The sequence below is a fragment of the Ranitomeya variabilis genome, chromosome 6 (genome assembly GCF_051348905.1).
Source record: "Ranitomeya variabilis isolate aRanVar5 chromosome 6, aRanVar5.hap1, whole genome shotgun sequence".
In the NCBI taxonomy this organism is placed as follows: Eukaryota; Metazoa; Chordata; class Amphibia; order Anura; family Dendrobatidae; genus Ranitomeya; species Ranitomeya variabilis.
Window position 1 is genome coordinate 194,480,858 of NC_135237.1, and position 15,255 is coordinate 194,496,112.

Below are 15,255 nucleotides of genomic sequence, written 5' to 3' on the forward strand. Positions count from 1 at the left end.
AGAAAATCATCCCCAGACCACAGATCTCAAGGAGGAGGGAAAGATTTTCGCTCCCTCCTGCCCCAGCGTTGAGTGGCCCTCGGCAGACGTTGGGATATCCACTGGAATAGTAGGCCAGTCCATAATTTCAATCCGAGGGAGGTTCAAGGTTGATGTAAATGATGCAATGTTGGATGGGGACATGAGGATATGCATGCGGGCCCGCATGACGGACCTGCAAACGGAATGGAAACCCCCAGCTATACGGCAAGTTATGATCTCGAAGCAAATCCAAGAGAAGTCTCAATGCTCTTCTTCTTTGCAAAGTAAGGCGGGACATGTCCGGTAGGTTTAGAATCTTTGATCCTTGGAATAGAGCAGAGGATCTATCTCTGAGCCTCTGCGGGATGGCTTCTTTTTGTACATAGTGATGAATGCGGCATATCACGCCCCGTGGACCATCTGGGTCAGATGCTCTGGGGCCAAGTGCTCTGTGAGCGCTGTCCAATTCAATCTCCTTCTGAGGAGGCTCACCCAGAATTCTGTTGAAAATGCATTGCAATGTGTGAGAAAGATCTTTAGATTCTACTGACTGACTATTGCGCCTTCCCCTGTTTTCTGCATCATCCTGGGTTTCTATCAGGTAGTTAAGCTGGCTGGAGTATATGTCTAGTGACTTCTGATGAGAAAGCATCTTCCTTTCAATATCTTGGATTCTGTTAGTATGGTCCTGGACCTGAGTATCTACTTGTTTAACTTCAGTGCGCAAAGTATTCAATTCTGACCTGCAAGCCTGCTCCAGCCGTGTTATGCATGTCTCCATGTCCTCTCTTGTAGGAATAGCTGTTAGCCTGGTTCATAGCGGAGTCAGCTCTGCTACAACTCCTGAGGCTTGTATGGCAGAGGAATGTGTGTCCCCTTCCCTGGGATGAGCAGGAGAAGCAGCAGTCTCCTCCAAAGGGGAATTAGCTCCTGCTGTACCACTGAGGATTGTAGTGCACCCTGGTGAAAGTGAGGGGGGAGGCAGTTCCTCAGAACACCCTTTCTGCCTCTGGGTCTCATCAAGGGTTACCCCCCACCTGGATTCTGCATGCCATGTCTGAGTCTGGCTAGAATGGCCAGCTGCCATCAGGGTACCTTGTGCGTCCATGTCTGTGTTGTGCCAGTCCTGGTCATCATTCATGGTGAAGAGAGACAGCAGCCCATCCCCCTGTGCTGTGCTCACAGGCTGCTTAGACGACCTCCTTCTTTGAACTCCTGCAGCACTGAGTGATGGTATGGGAGCTGGAATCTGTACAAGATCACGCTCTCCTTCTCTGGCTCTCACCCCCCTCTCCTGTAGCCCCAAGGCAGCTGCATAGCTAGAGGGGGCGGCCATGTTTTTGCAACCCTTACTGGCTGGGGTTCACAGAAGAAAGTTCTGTATGCCTCTTTTTTTCTGAAAGGATTGGACAAAGATGGGGCTCCTTTAAATGTGGCAATTGCTCCGCTTGTCAATTTATGGAAAGAACCTGCACATTTGAGAACAGCAGTGGAAACGAATCGTTTTCTATAACCCATTTCATCAATTGTAAGACGGATAATGTCATCTATTATGCCACATGTGCATGTAATCTAATATATATCGGCATGACCACACGTGAATTGCGAGTACGCATTCTAGAGCATGCACGAGACATTAGAAGTGGAGCTGCCATAGACAATGTGGAGTGTCTGAAAACCATACCTAAGCACTTTCGAAAATATCATAAAAGTGACCCTAAACACTTCAAAGTGAGAGGGATCGATCGTGTGCAATTAGGTATTAGGGGGGGTAACTATAAAAAAGAACTTCTTAAAAAAGAAACCAGATGGACGGTGGTGTTAGACACTGTAGCCCCCAAAGGGCTTAATGAATATATTAGCTTCAAATCCTTCTTAGGTTAGCGCGAATTTTATATAGTTCTAGTGGTCTGGGGTCTAGTTGATTTTATTTCTGTTCCTTATGTCCTTTTCCCCATTTTTCCTTCCCTTTCCATTCCCCCCTTTTTCCATTCCCCCCTCCCTCCCTGGGCTTTTGCCTACCCCTTCTACCCTTCGCACTCCACCCTCAACGTTAACGTGCCCCCCATGACTGTGATGCACCAATATTTAAAAATATATTCTGTGTCTAATCGAAATTCTTTTTTTAGAATTCACTTTAACCTTCTCTTGGGTGTTATCGGTCAAGGTCTACCCTATTCCTGGCTACCCCACAAGCCCTAACCGTATTGCTGCTACTTTCAGAGGCTTTTGATCATCGGAAGGAGGATGGATGAAGTACCAGATTTTACAATGATATGTTATATCTGTGTATGTGGGCTGTGTGATCTATATGTGAAACATGACATTTATGTATCATTGGATATATGATGGTTTACACCCCCATGACAGTTTTTCTGTTGGTTAGCAATATGGTCTATTTTTATAACATCCCCTTTGGACTGAGTACGATCTACACATATGTGGATGTTATGCATATGTATGCACATGTGATTCCACCTAGAATATGGGCTTCTTTACTACTAGGGTAGTCGGTATACCATCTTTTTGGGGGGGCAATACAGCCTGTTTGGTGGTGACACGTTCATGTGTTTCTTGGTATAGGGCTACACACTATTCCTTACCGGCACTTGTGTGCGCACGCCGCGCATGCGCTGCTGCGTCTCCATGGGGAAGCGCTCCAGGGCCTAGCGATGTTGCCTGGGTCACGTGCCCGATCATGTGATCATTGCACGTGACTAGGTGACGCGCAGGGTGAGCGCGGTCCCCTAGGTGACGCTGCAACATGGCGGCGATGCGCCATCTCGCAGGTGCCGTGCATTTTTACATTATGTTCGGTACATATAGATCCTCACCACGCCAGTACCTTACCTCCTGACGAAGCTGCCATCGCAGTGAAACGCGCGTTGAGGTGCGCACAGACTATACGACCCCTTCTCCCCTGACTCAATATGACTACAGGTAATTACTGCTGCTTATCGTGACTTAGTATTTTTTTCACCTGTTGACCACTAGGGATATTCAGGGACGCTGCAGTATATCTTAAGTTATATATCTTATGTAGACTTTATATATGTGGTAGTAAGCCGGTCACACGGTATGTCTATCTAGGTTCTATGGCGAGCTGACACCTCGCTGGTGATTGTGTATAGGGGTCTTCTTAGTCTGTAGCTTTTGTTTCCTGAATCTTCATCTGTTCATTATAACGTCTCACCAGTACGTGTATTTTTTATCTGTGTGTGATTTTAGATTTATTTTGTAATAAAAATTGGGTTTTTAAACTTACTTTTTGATTCTGAGTCTTCATAGTTCTCTATTGGTGTGTTACCTTGTGCGTCCATGTCTGTGTTGTGCCAGTCCTGGTCATCATTCATGGTGAAGAGAGACAGCAGCCCATCCCCCTGTGCTGTGCTCACAGGCTGCTTAGACGACCTCCTTCTTTGAACTCCTGCAGCACTGAGTGATGGTATGGGAGCTGGAATCTGTACAAGATCACGCTCTCCTTCTCTGGCTCTCACCCCCCTCTCCTGTAGCCCCAAGGCAGCTGCATAGCTAGAGGGGGCGGCCATGTTTTTGCAACCCTTACTGGCTGGGGTTCCCAGAAGAAAGTTCTGTATGCCTCTGTTGCTGGATAAGAGGCTCTTGGATCTGCTGCAGGCTGATCTCCCCTTTCTCCTACAGCTCATGTTCTGAGCAAAACGTCCCAGGGAGTTCACAATCGGCTGATTCTCGGCCCGGAGAAGAGAGCTGAGGTGAAGTGTCCTCACTCCTCCATAGCCAGGCCACGCCCCCATGTTTTATCACTTTTATATAAATGACCTCTTCCAGGCTCAGGGGAGGACGCTGCCTGGAATATAACTCTGCCCCCAGAGCTTATTATACATGAAGGGGCTGTTACCAGTGTGATGGCCGCCCTCTCCTCTCCTTATCTCACTGCAGAACTGTGTGTGATTATACCGGACACATCTGCAGGTTCCTCACAGCTTCAGCTTCCATCTCACAGGCAGATGGGGCTGTAACATTGTTACCATACAGCAGAGCTCAGATAGAAGTGGAAAATGTGTTTGCAAGAAGACAAGGTTAATTTCTCCTGTTCTGTTACTTGTCTCACTGATCACTCCCCCTTCATGTGTAATAATCTCTGGAGACAGAGTGATCTCTTCCAGGCAGTTTCCTCCCCAGAGCCTGGAAGAGATTTATATGAAGTAATAAAAAGTGATTTATCACCAAGAGGCATACAGGTAGGACTTTTTTTCAGCTGTCTAACCTCTATTTCCATATTCAATTTAGGTCAAATGTGGTGACAAATTCCCTTTTACAGGGGAATCTTTCTTTCACCATGTTTTTGCTACTTAAAGGGGTTTTCCAAAATTAGGACAACCCCTTCTTGATCTAAATGTTTGGGCCTAATAAAATATAAATAAAAAGTGTGGTTTCTAGCATTGTGTGGTGTTTAAAGTTTACTGTGCTAAATATTTAAGTGGTTCGGCTGAATGAAGTTAGCTTTTGGACAAAACAAGATAAAGTACCGTACTTTAAAGGGAATCTGTCAACCCAAAAATGGCCTATAAACAAAGGCCACCAGCATCAAGGGCTTACCTACAGCATTCTGTAATGCTGTAAAGAAGCCCCCTATGTAACCTGTTAGATAAGAAATAAAGGTTATATTATACTCACCCAGGGGCGGTCCGGTCCGATGGGCGTCGCGGTCCGGCTCCTCCCATCTTCATACGATCACGTCCTCTTCTAGTCTTCTTGTTGAGGGCATAGCAAAGTACTGCAGTGCGCAGGTGCTGGGCCTCTCTGACCTTTCATGGCGCCTGCGCACTGCAGTACTTTGCTCGGCCCTCAACAGGGAAGACAAAGTACGCCTGTGCAGGAGCTGCAACAAGAAGAGGACTACATCGTATGAAGATGGGAGGCGCCAGACCCGGACCACAGCGGGAACGCCCCTGGGTGAGTATATTATAATCTGTTTTTCTTATCTTGCAGGATACATCTGGAGCTTATCTACAGCATTACAGAATGCTGTGGATAAGCCCGTGATGCCGGTGGCTTTAGCTTATAGGCCATTTTTGGGGTGACAGATTCCCTTTAAATAAGCTTTTTGTATCTAGTGGTTTATTATAAACTACCTTCTATTACTAAGCTGCATTAAAGAATTCTTACAGGAAGCGGTTTATTAAAAAAAAAAAAAAAGCCTTTATTAAAATGTCTAATTTTTACTTTTTAGGCGACTTCAAGAGGAACAACTGCGCACATCATCACTACCAGCTATTCCAAATCCTTTTCCAGAGCTTTGTACACCTGCAAGCTCCCCAGTACTTGCACCAGGATCTTTACCTCAAAATCAGCCTGCCAGCAAAACTGTAAGTATCATAGATGTTGCGTTTTAAAAGGAAAGCAAAAAATAAAACTCTCAAATGCTTTTAATACATTTAGAATTGGCTTTGAATTAACACCCGCCACACAATATTTAAGGCACCGATGTTGGTGAGAAGGATGAAAAATGTACTACCTGTGTGAGAGAAGCTTCCAGAGCAGCACGTGTCGGCTATGAGTGGCCGCATGAATTATAGCCTGACTGTGTGTACTTCAGGCCACTGTATGGCCCCTTGAATACAGCGTTATACAATTTTGAAGTAATAAAAAAAAAAAAACCTAACTTTCCAAAACAGTCAAGTAATTGGTTTTCTGGTGACTGAAAAGATTTAAATGCCTTATTTATTTTTGCAAGTAAGAAAAGATATCTTGAATGTTCATAATTATAGTATGGTGGGCAATGAGAAAATTCTGTAATTACGAGTGATATAATTAAAAATGCATGGCTACAAATTATTTTAACACCTTGTTTTTGGGTTTAGGTTTTTACAACATTGAGGCCATGTGCACACGTTCAGGATTTTTAGCGTTTTTTTCGCGTTTTTTCGCTATAAAAACGTGATAAAAACGCGAAAAAAACGCTTACATATGCCTCCTATTATTTACAAGGTATTCCGCATTTTTTGTGCAAATGTTGCGATTTTTTCCGCGAAAAAATCGCATAGCGGAAAAAAAAGCAACATGTTCATTAAAAATGCGGAATTGCGGGGATTCCGCACACCTAGGGGTCCATTGATCTGCTTACTTCCCGCACGGGGCTGTGCACACCATGCGGGAAGTAAGCAGATTATGTGCGGTTGGTACCCAGGGTGGAGGAGAGGAGACTCTCCTCCACGCACTGGGCACCATATAAGTGGTCAAAAAATAAGAAATAAAATAAAAAACAGTCCTATACTCACCCTCGATGTCCAGCGCAGTGTTCCCGCCTCTGTGCTGCACGCTGGCTGGTTCCTGTAGCTGGTGTGCGGAGAAGGACCTTGCCGAATGACGTCACTGTCCTGTGATTGGTCGAGACCGCTCACGTGACCGTGACGTCATGGAAGGCCCTGCGCGCACACATCAGCTATAGGAATGGACGCCGGTGAGGAGATCTGATGTCTGCGGGTGAGTATAAGCATTTTTTTTATTTTTTTTATTATTTTTAAACGTTCTATCTTTTACTATAGATGCTGCAAAAGCAGCATCTATAGTAACAAGTTGGTCACACTTGTCAAACAGTATGTTTGACAAGTGTGACCAACTTGTCAGTCAGTTTTCCAAGCGATGCTACAGATCGCTTGGAAAACTTTAGCATTCTGCAAGCTAATTACGCTTGCAGAATGTTAAAAAAACGCAAAAAAAAACGCAAAAAAAAACGCAAAAAAAAAAATGCGGATTTCTTGCAGAAAATTTCCGGTTTTCTTCAGGAAATTTCTGCAAGAAATCCTGAACGTGTGCACATACCCTAAGTGTGTAGTTAAATTAATGCACAGAGCATTCAGAACACCAGTGGTGTACACCCTTCCAGACTGATAGGCAGCATTAGGAGGACGTTCCTGGTGGGCAGAGTTACCTCCCTCTGCACTTCAGCTCCATTACTTGAATCATCATCTGTGGGCGCTGGGCAGGCTGTATGCTGCACTGTTTAATCTCCAGGGTATGGGTGACTTTTAACAAGATGGGGTCATGTAATGTATATACATCGGCCTCAGCATATCCTATCATCTGTATGTACCCCATGAACGTTTACAAATTTTTTCCCTTCACCCATGACAGCACAGCTGAAAGAGGGATCCACCCAGCTAAGACAGGAAATTAACTGAAGTAGGGGAAAGGTACTGTCCTCTTTTTGGTTAATTTCCTGTTTTTGATAGGAACCCTCGTGCTGAAACTTGGCGGTGAAGTTTTTGTGATTTACCCACTCCTGTCCTGGTACTGGAGGAGCAAGCGGTATGACTGTGGGCCAGCCTTTAAGAGATGGAGGCGCCGTCCACGGGTCCAGAAGGGCCTTACTGCACGTGCGGGCAGAACAGACAATTATGCTGGGCATGTCTGGATCCGCTGCGCCGCTCTCCCTCTCCATCTTCCCGCAGATTCTGTGCTCCGCTGATGTCAAATGCAAGGCATGCTGGGAATGAGCGTTCCTGGGTAGTGTCGGAGGGGGCGCACCAGAGCAAGATGGCAGCACCCTGGGCAAAATGCCGACCGGCAAGAGTAGGGATTCAGCACATCCTGGCTGAGGGCAGTGTGAAGGGGTGTTTTTCGGGACTGTAGGAGGCAGAACCGAGGAAAGCGCTGTGGATCCCCCATAAAAAGGAAGGGATAACCACAAAATAGTGCTTATGTCAAAGCTCACTCCATCATGGAGGATTTGAGAAAACAGCAGCAGTCATCGCAACAGCAGCATTCACCACTACCATTGCCCGCTAACCAGCATTGGGCATAGTAAAGGGAGCAGCTGCTCAAGTGGCAGGCGTCCCAGTCAAAGGAGTGGATGGTCACAGGCCTCAGTATCCAGGAGGGATATCTTATGTACAAAGAAAAAAAGTTGTTCCAGTGTCTGGTAAATCGTTATTTCTTTATTTTAAGTCAATTAAAAATTACAAAGGTTGAATAGACATGGCAAGGGAGCAAGAAGCGTTTCGAACACTCACTTGCATTCTTTATCACAGCCTCTATCACAGCGATCGTATGTACCCCTGATCAGCCTTTGAATCCGGTACCCTTAATGTGACAGTGGGCGGTAAGTTATCTATGTGAATGTCACCATTTTTAATAGGGCCATTTTGTTGCTTTAATCACCTAGGAGCCTATCACAAAGAAGAATAGTGTGCCCTATGCAAGACCCTGCTAGCAGTGCACTGGCAGAAGTCTCTGCTCAGACTGCATCCAGAAACCTATCATGGATTAGACCCCATGTTAAAAAGGGTAAGTAAAGCACTAAAAAGGTCTCTATTGAGTCAGATAAATTTCCACTGTGGGAGGGAGAATATTGCAGTGAGTCCACGTCCTTCTCAGACAGTGATATAGAGGGCAGACCATGCTTTCCAGCTGAGAATATAGATGGGCTAATCAGAGCTGTTAGGTCAACAATGGGCCTAAAGGAGGAAAGAAAATCTAAGTCCATGTTTGGAGGGTTGGAGGAGAGGAAAAAGCGCACCTATCCTGTTAATAGCAAGATACAGGCGCTCATAAATGAGTGGAAAAAGCTGGAAAGGTCTGGTACCTTGCCCTCATCCTCAAAGAGGAAAAGCACTCAGATCTGAGAGTCCCTAATATTGATGGAGCAGTGGCTAATTTTTCAGAGAGGTCGGTTCTGCCCTTAGAGATCCGCAGGACAAAAAAGCGGATGGGTTTCGTAAGCACACCTGGGAGGCAGCTGCTGGGGTCTGAAGCCGGCAATTGCTGGAACCTGTACTGCTCACTCCCTTATGATTTACCTGCATCAAATTGAGTAGCAGCTTAAGGACAAGACCCCAAGGGATAAAATCCTGGCCAATATGCCTGTTACACTGAGCTGCAGCTTTTCTTGCGGACACTTCCTCAGACTCTGTGAGGCTAGTTGCTAGGTCAACAGGCCTATCAAATGTGTCCAGACGGGCCCTATGGTTAAAGGGGCTGTCTTGAAGATTTGCAGTCAAAAAATAGACTTTGCTCCATTCCATGCAATGGCAAATTTCTTCTTGGGAAGAAATTAGCGGACATTCTAGAAAAATCCAGGGACAAAAAAAGTTTTCCTGGATTTTTTTGAGGCTAGAAAACTGTCCTTTTGGAGGAGAACATTTAATAGGGATGACTTCCAGAAGGGAGAATAAAGTGGGAGTTCAAGGGCAGAAAGGAATCCGGGTTTATGTTCAGCGAGACCTCTACATCTTACAAAAAGCCTTCCCAATGACTCCAGGTCAGCGGTGGTGGGAAGGATCCCCCTTCCCTACCTGGGTGAACATCTCCCCCAGTCACTTGGGTCTTAAATATAGTGAAGGACAGTCCGAAGATAGACTTTGTCCATCTGCCACTATAGCCCCTCAGGAGGTCACCAAAAGAACAACTTGCCCTGGGAGCAGAGATCATGGGACTCCTTTAAAAAAAAAAAAAAAATTGTGCTAGATCACGAAGGAAGAAAAGGGAAGGGGATTTTATTCCCCACTCTTTTTGATAAAAATAAAAAAATGGATGGTTCCTTCAGAACTATTGTCAATCTGAGGAAACTCAATTTGTGGATTGTAAATTGCTTCTTCAAGATGGAATTGGTTAACACTGCTATAAAACAGTTATACCCAAATTGTTTCATGGCGGTCATAAATTTGAAGGATACATATTATCACATCCTGATCCATCTGGACCTTCAAAAGTTTGAGGGTAGCTCTATATGTCCAGGGACAGGTCAGATACTACCAATACACAGCTCTTCCATTCGGGCTGTCAGTGGCTATGAGAATTTTCACCAAGGTGATATCAGAGGTGATGGCCTACCTTTGTACTCGGAACATCGTTTTCGTCCCTTACCTGGACGACCTCCTTATAGTGGGAATATCGGAACACCACAGTGCAGAACAGCTGGAAGTTGTAACAATGGTCCTAGAGGAGCTTGGCTGAATGATGAATGCCCTCAAGTTGAGACTAAAACCGGAAAAGAGGCAGTCCTTCCTAGGCCTGCTTTTGAACTCCGATCACCAAATCTGTATCTTACCAGAGGACAAAATAAACAAGATAATAAAACTGGCACGGTCTGCATTAAATCATCCATGGATTAGCCTAAAAAGGAGAGCAATGTCCCTGTGAGGATACCAGAAATCTTGCATCCCGGCAGGAAGATGGGCCCAATTCCACCTGAGGCAGCTTCAGTGGGAAATTGTCTGCACAGAGGTCATTAAGAGGACGTTTAGAAGGAAAGGTAGATCTTTCTTCAACAGTCAGGAATTCCCTCCTTTGGTGGACACAGGCAAAACTGTCATCATGTGTCCAGTGGGTAAGACCTGTACAGGACATAACTACAACTGACGCGAGCAACGTTCATTTTGGAGCACACCTGAAGAATCCCACAATTCAGAGGACCTGGTCTTCTCTATAAAAAAGCCAGGGATCAAGCCTGAAAGCTATGGGCTGTGGAAAGGGCTCTAAGACTTTCATTCCCTTCCTTTTGGGTCGCCATGTCCAGGTCATGTCCGACAACCAAGCGATTGTGGCTTAAATCAACCACCAAGGTGGAACAAGGTCCCATAACCTAATGATGGCAGCAGGAAATCTACTCCAGCTAGCAGAACATCTGTTGTCCCTTACAGAACTTCACATAAGGGTAGTAGAGAATATAAAGGCAAGACTTCTTGAGCCGTGAAAGACTGAAACATGGAGAATGGTCTGTAAATTCCCAGATCTTCCAGCAGATAGTTCATGCATGGGTTGGCCGGAGATAGATCTATTTGCCAGTTTACAGAACAGGAAAGTAAGGAACATCTGTTTGTTAGATCCAAGGGAAAAAACATTTGCAGTAGATGCTCTTCAGATACCCTGGAAATTTGGGATTGCCTATGCCTTCCCTCAAATAGCGATAATTCCAACAGTTGTGAGGACTATCAGCGAAGATCAGGCAAGGGTGATTCTCATTGATCCATTCTGGCCAAAGAGACCATAGTTTTACCGTCTAAGGTTAATGCCTGTGTCGGATCCGTGGATCCTGCCGGAGATCCCAGACCTTCCCATGCAGGGGCCAGTATGCCACTCGTGTAGGGTTTCCATCCAGCAATGTGGAATTTTAGAGCATTACGGAGTCAGAAAGGATTCTCACCAGGGTTAGTCTCCATCTTGTTAAAAAGTAGAAAACCAATAACCTCAAAAATTTACGACAGGACATGCAATACATTTCTGGAATTTTCACGGCAGCCTCTAGGGGATAAGGCTCCAGTAGGATCCATTCTAGAGTTTCTGCAGTCAGGACTGGAGTTCGGGTTAGCAAATAACACCCTCAAGGTACAAATCTCTGCCTTAGGCGCCTTATATAACTAATCTGGCAGCAAATAGATGGGTGTCACGATTTATAAAATCGTGTGGTAGGTCCAGACTGGTTATAATCCTGAAAAATCCACTGTGGGTTCTAAATCTGGTACTAGAGGCACTAATTAAATACCCATTCGAGCCCCTAAAGGATTTATCTGCCAAATTCCTCACACTTAAGACCATTATATTAGTTGCTCTGACATCGGCCTGCAGAGTGAGCGATATACAGGCCCTGTCCATACGTTCTCCCTATACGCAGGTATATGAAGATAGTATTGTACGAAGACCTGACCTGGCTTCTCAAAGTGGCTCTTCAGTTCCGTAGGAGCCAAGAAATGTTGCCCTCCTTTTGTGATGGCCCTAGGAATCCAGGAGAGGAAAGATTCTATAGCTTAGATGTGAGGAAGTCACTGTTAGAATATATGTCCATGACCAGTTAGTGAAGGAAGGACCAGTCCCTGTATATAGTCTTTGTACCATTGCCAGATGGATCTGGGAGGGCATTAGTTTTACACTGCAAGTGGTGCTCTGGTTCCTGGGCCATGAACTAAGGGCCATGGCAATCTCCTGGGCAGAAAAAGCTGAGGTATCAATCAATTGATCAAATTTGTAAGGCTGCTACCTGGTCCTCACCATCTACCTTCTTTAAGTACTACAGACTGAATCTATCCTCCTCTGCTGATTTGACCTTTGGTAGAAGGGTACTGCAAGCGGTGGTCCCTCCCTAAATTGTTTCAATTCTCCAGAAATCTCTCAGGTGTGCGGTCATGGGTGAAGGGAAAACACAGAGGTTACTTACTGGCAGCCTGTTTTTCTAGAACCCATGACAGCACCTGCATATAACCCCCACCCTTTTTCTCACCTTATTGGTGTACTATAGTTTGGGTGTTTGTGGTGGTGTGTGTATATTAACCTGTAGGTCATCTCATGCCCTGTAACCCATTAAAGCAGGTAAAGCTCAAAGCATATTCATGTGTTTGAATGGCCCAGTCAAAGTCCAGACCTGAATTCCTTTTGAGAATTTGTGGCTAGACTTGAAAATTGCTGTTAAATGCTTTTCATCCAAACTCAGAGCTAGTTTTCAAAGAATAGCCAAAAATGTCCGTCTTTAAATGTACAAGGTTGGTAATAACATACCCCTAAAGACTTGCAGAGAATGGCAACCCTACAAAGTATTGTCTCGGGGGTGCCGAATACAAATAAGCATCAAAATTTTCAGATTTATATTCTTAACATGGTTTTCGAAGTATTTTATTTCCTGTACACTCAACAAATACCCGATACTTAGTGTTGGTATATGACATAAAATCCCAATAAAATGCATTTGTTTGTGGGTAGAATGTGGAAAAAGTGGTATGATTCAACACGGGGTATGATTCCTTTTAACGCACTGTACATCAGCCCCAGCATATCTTATGTTTTGTAAACAGTATCACCCCTTAATCCCATATGAAGTCCTGTCCCGTCGAGGTGACCTGGGACTTAATTCCCAGGGACAGGATAGTATGTCATAAGTAGGGTTGAGCGAAACGGATCGTTCATTTTCATAAGTCGCCGACTTTTGGTAAAGTCGGCGTCTCATGAAAACCGACCCGATCCCTGTGTGGGGTCGGCCATGCGGTACGCGACCTGGCACCATTCATTGACCGCCCATGCTAGAGACTCGACTACTTCCGGTCAACAGAGCAGCAGTTTCTCTTCCTGTTGATAGGGTGGGACTACTGGTGTGCCTCTGATTTACACATGGCTCATACTGCTTAATTGGTTAATGTCAATCAGCATACCAGTAGTCCTGTCCTGTCAACACTGAGGGACTACTGGTAACTACATGCCTTTTTTGTCCTGGATACCCAATATAAGGTCTGGGCTTTGATTAAGCCACTCAAAAACATTTACATGCTTCTCTTTAACCCCTTCATGACCAGAGCTTTTTTCAGATTTGTTTGTTTTTTGCTTCCCTTCTTTCCAGAGCCATATTTTTTTTTTACTTTTCTGTCAATATAGCCATGTGAGGCCTTATTTTTTGTGGGACCGGTTGTACTTTTGAAAAATACCACTTTTTTTACTATGTGGTGTAACAAGAAACGGGGAAAAAAAAATCCAAATTCGGTGAAATTGCAAAAAAAGTGCCATCCCACACTAGTTTTGTTTGGCTTGTTTGCTAGGTTCACTAAATGCTAAAACTGACATGCCATATAATTCTTCAGGTCATTACGAGTTCATAGACACCAAACATGTCTAGGTTCTTTTTTATCTAAGTGGTGGGGAAAAAAATTCCAAAGTTTGCAAAAAAAAAAAATTTCTGCCATTTTCCGAGACCCTTAGCTTCTCCAGTTTTCATGATGTCTGGTTGAGTGAGGGCTTATTTTTTGTGTGCCGAGCTGACGTTTTTAATGACACCATTTTTATGCAGAAACAATCTTGTGATGGCCTCTTATTGCATTTTAATGCAATGTCACGGCGACCAAAAAAATGTAATTCTGGCTGTTTGATTTTTTTTTTCTCGCTACGCCATCTAGTGATCAGGTTAATCCCTTTTTTTTTTTTTTTTTTTTATTGATGGGGCGATTCTCAACGTTGCAATACCAAATGTCTGTTTGATTTTATTTTTCTTTTATTTGGAATGGGGCGAAAGGGGGGTGATTTGAACTTTTTTTTTTTTTTTTTTTTTTTCATATTTTTAAAAACCCTTTTTTTATTTCTTTTGGCATGCTTCAATGGCCTCCATGGGGGGCTAGAAGCTGCCACAACTTGATCGGCTCTGCTACATAGAGGCAATGCTCAGATCGCCTCTTTGTAGCAGAATTACAGCCTTGCTCTGAGCGCTGACCACAGGGTGGCGCTCACAGCAATCCGGCATCAACAACTATAGAGGTCTCAAGGAGACCACTGGTTGTCATGCCGACGCACCAATGATCCCTGATCATGTGACGGGGTCACCGGTGTGCACATTTCTGTCCGGAAGCACTTGTTAAATGCCTCTGTCAGTTTGACAGTGACATTTAACTAGTTAATAGCTGCGGGTATATCGTGGTTTCGCCCGCGGCTATTGCAGGCACATGTCAGCTGTTAAAAACAGCTGACATTTCTCGGCTTTGAGGTGGGCTCACTGCCTGAGACCACCTCAAATTGGGGGATACTGCCATCGGACATACTATCCCGTCCGATGGCAGTAAGGGGTTAAATCATTTGTGTTGCTTTAGCAGTATTCTTTGGGTCAGTCTTGTTGGAGAGAGAATGAACCTCCGTCCCAGTCAAATCCATGATAGACTAAAAATGCTTTTGCTCAATATTTTCCCTGTATTTTGCACCCTCCATCGTCCCCCTCTATTTAGACCATTTTCCCTGTCCCTACTGCAAAAAAATTGGTGTTCTTGGAGCGATGAGCTGTGTTGGTTTGGTGCCAGACAGTGTTTACATTGCTGGCCATAACAATTTTTGTATTGTCTGACCACAACACCTTCCTCCATGTATTTGGGAAGTCTCCCACATGTCTTTTTGCAAACTCAAAAGGAGCCTTATAATTTGTGTTCAAGAAAATGCTTTTTTTCTGATCACTCTTCTGTAAAGGCAAAAGTTATGGAGTGTATGACATGGAGTGCCTTGCGAAAGTATTCGGCCCCCTGGAACTTTTCAACCTTTTCGCACATATCATGCTTCAAACATAAATATACCAAATGTAAATTTTTGGTGAAGAATCAACAAGTGCAATACAATTGTGAAGTTGAACGAAATGTATTGGTTATTTTAAATTTTTGTGGAAAATCAAAAACTGAAAAGTGGGGTGTGCAATCTTATTCTGCCCCTTTACTTTCAGTGCAGCAAACTCACTCCAGAAGTTGATTGTGGATCTATGAATGATCCAATGTTGTCCTAAATGCCCAATGATGATAAATATAG

The 15,255-nt window shown here is 44.4% G+C and overlaps 1 protein-coding gene across 4 annotated transcripts in view; it reads left to right on the plus strand.

Moving 5' to 3' along the window:
* The window catches only part of GRB10 (growth factor receptor bound protein 10), a 469,634-nt gene that overhangs the window by 306,666 nt on the left and 147,713 nt on the right, over positions 1 to 15,255 (plus strand). For all 4 annotated transcript variants that reach the window (XM_077269359.1, XM_077269360.1, XM_077269356.1 and 1 more), the window contains one exon: positions 5,234 to 5,369. In XM_077269359.1, the coding sequence (XP_077125474.1) occupies positions 5,234 to 5,369 (136 nt within the window). The remainder of the gene's footprint in view (positions 1 to 5,233; positions 5,370 to 15,255) is intronic.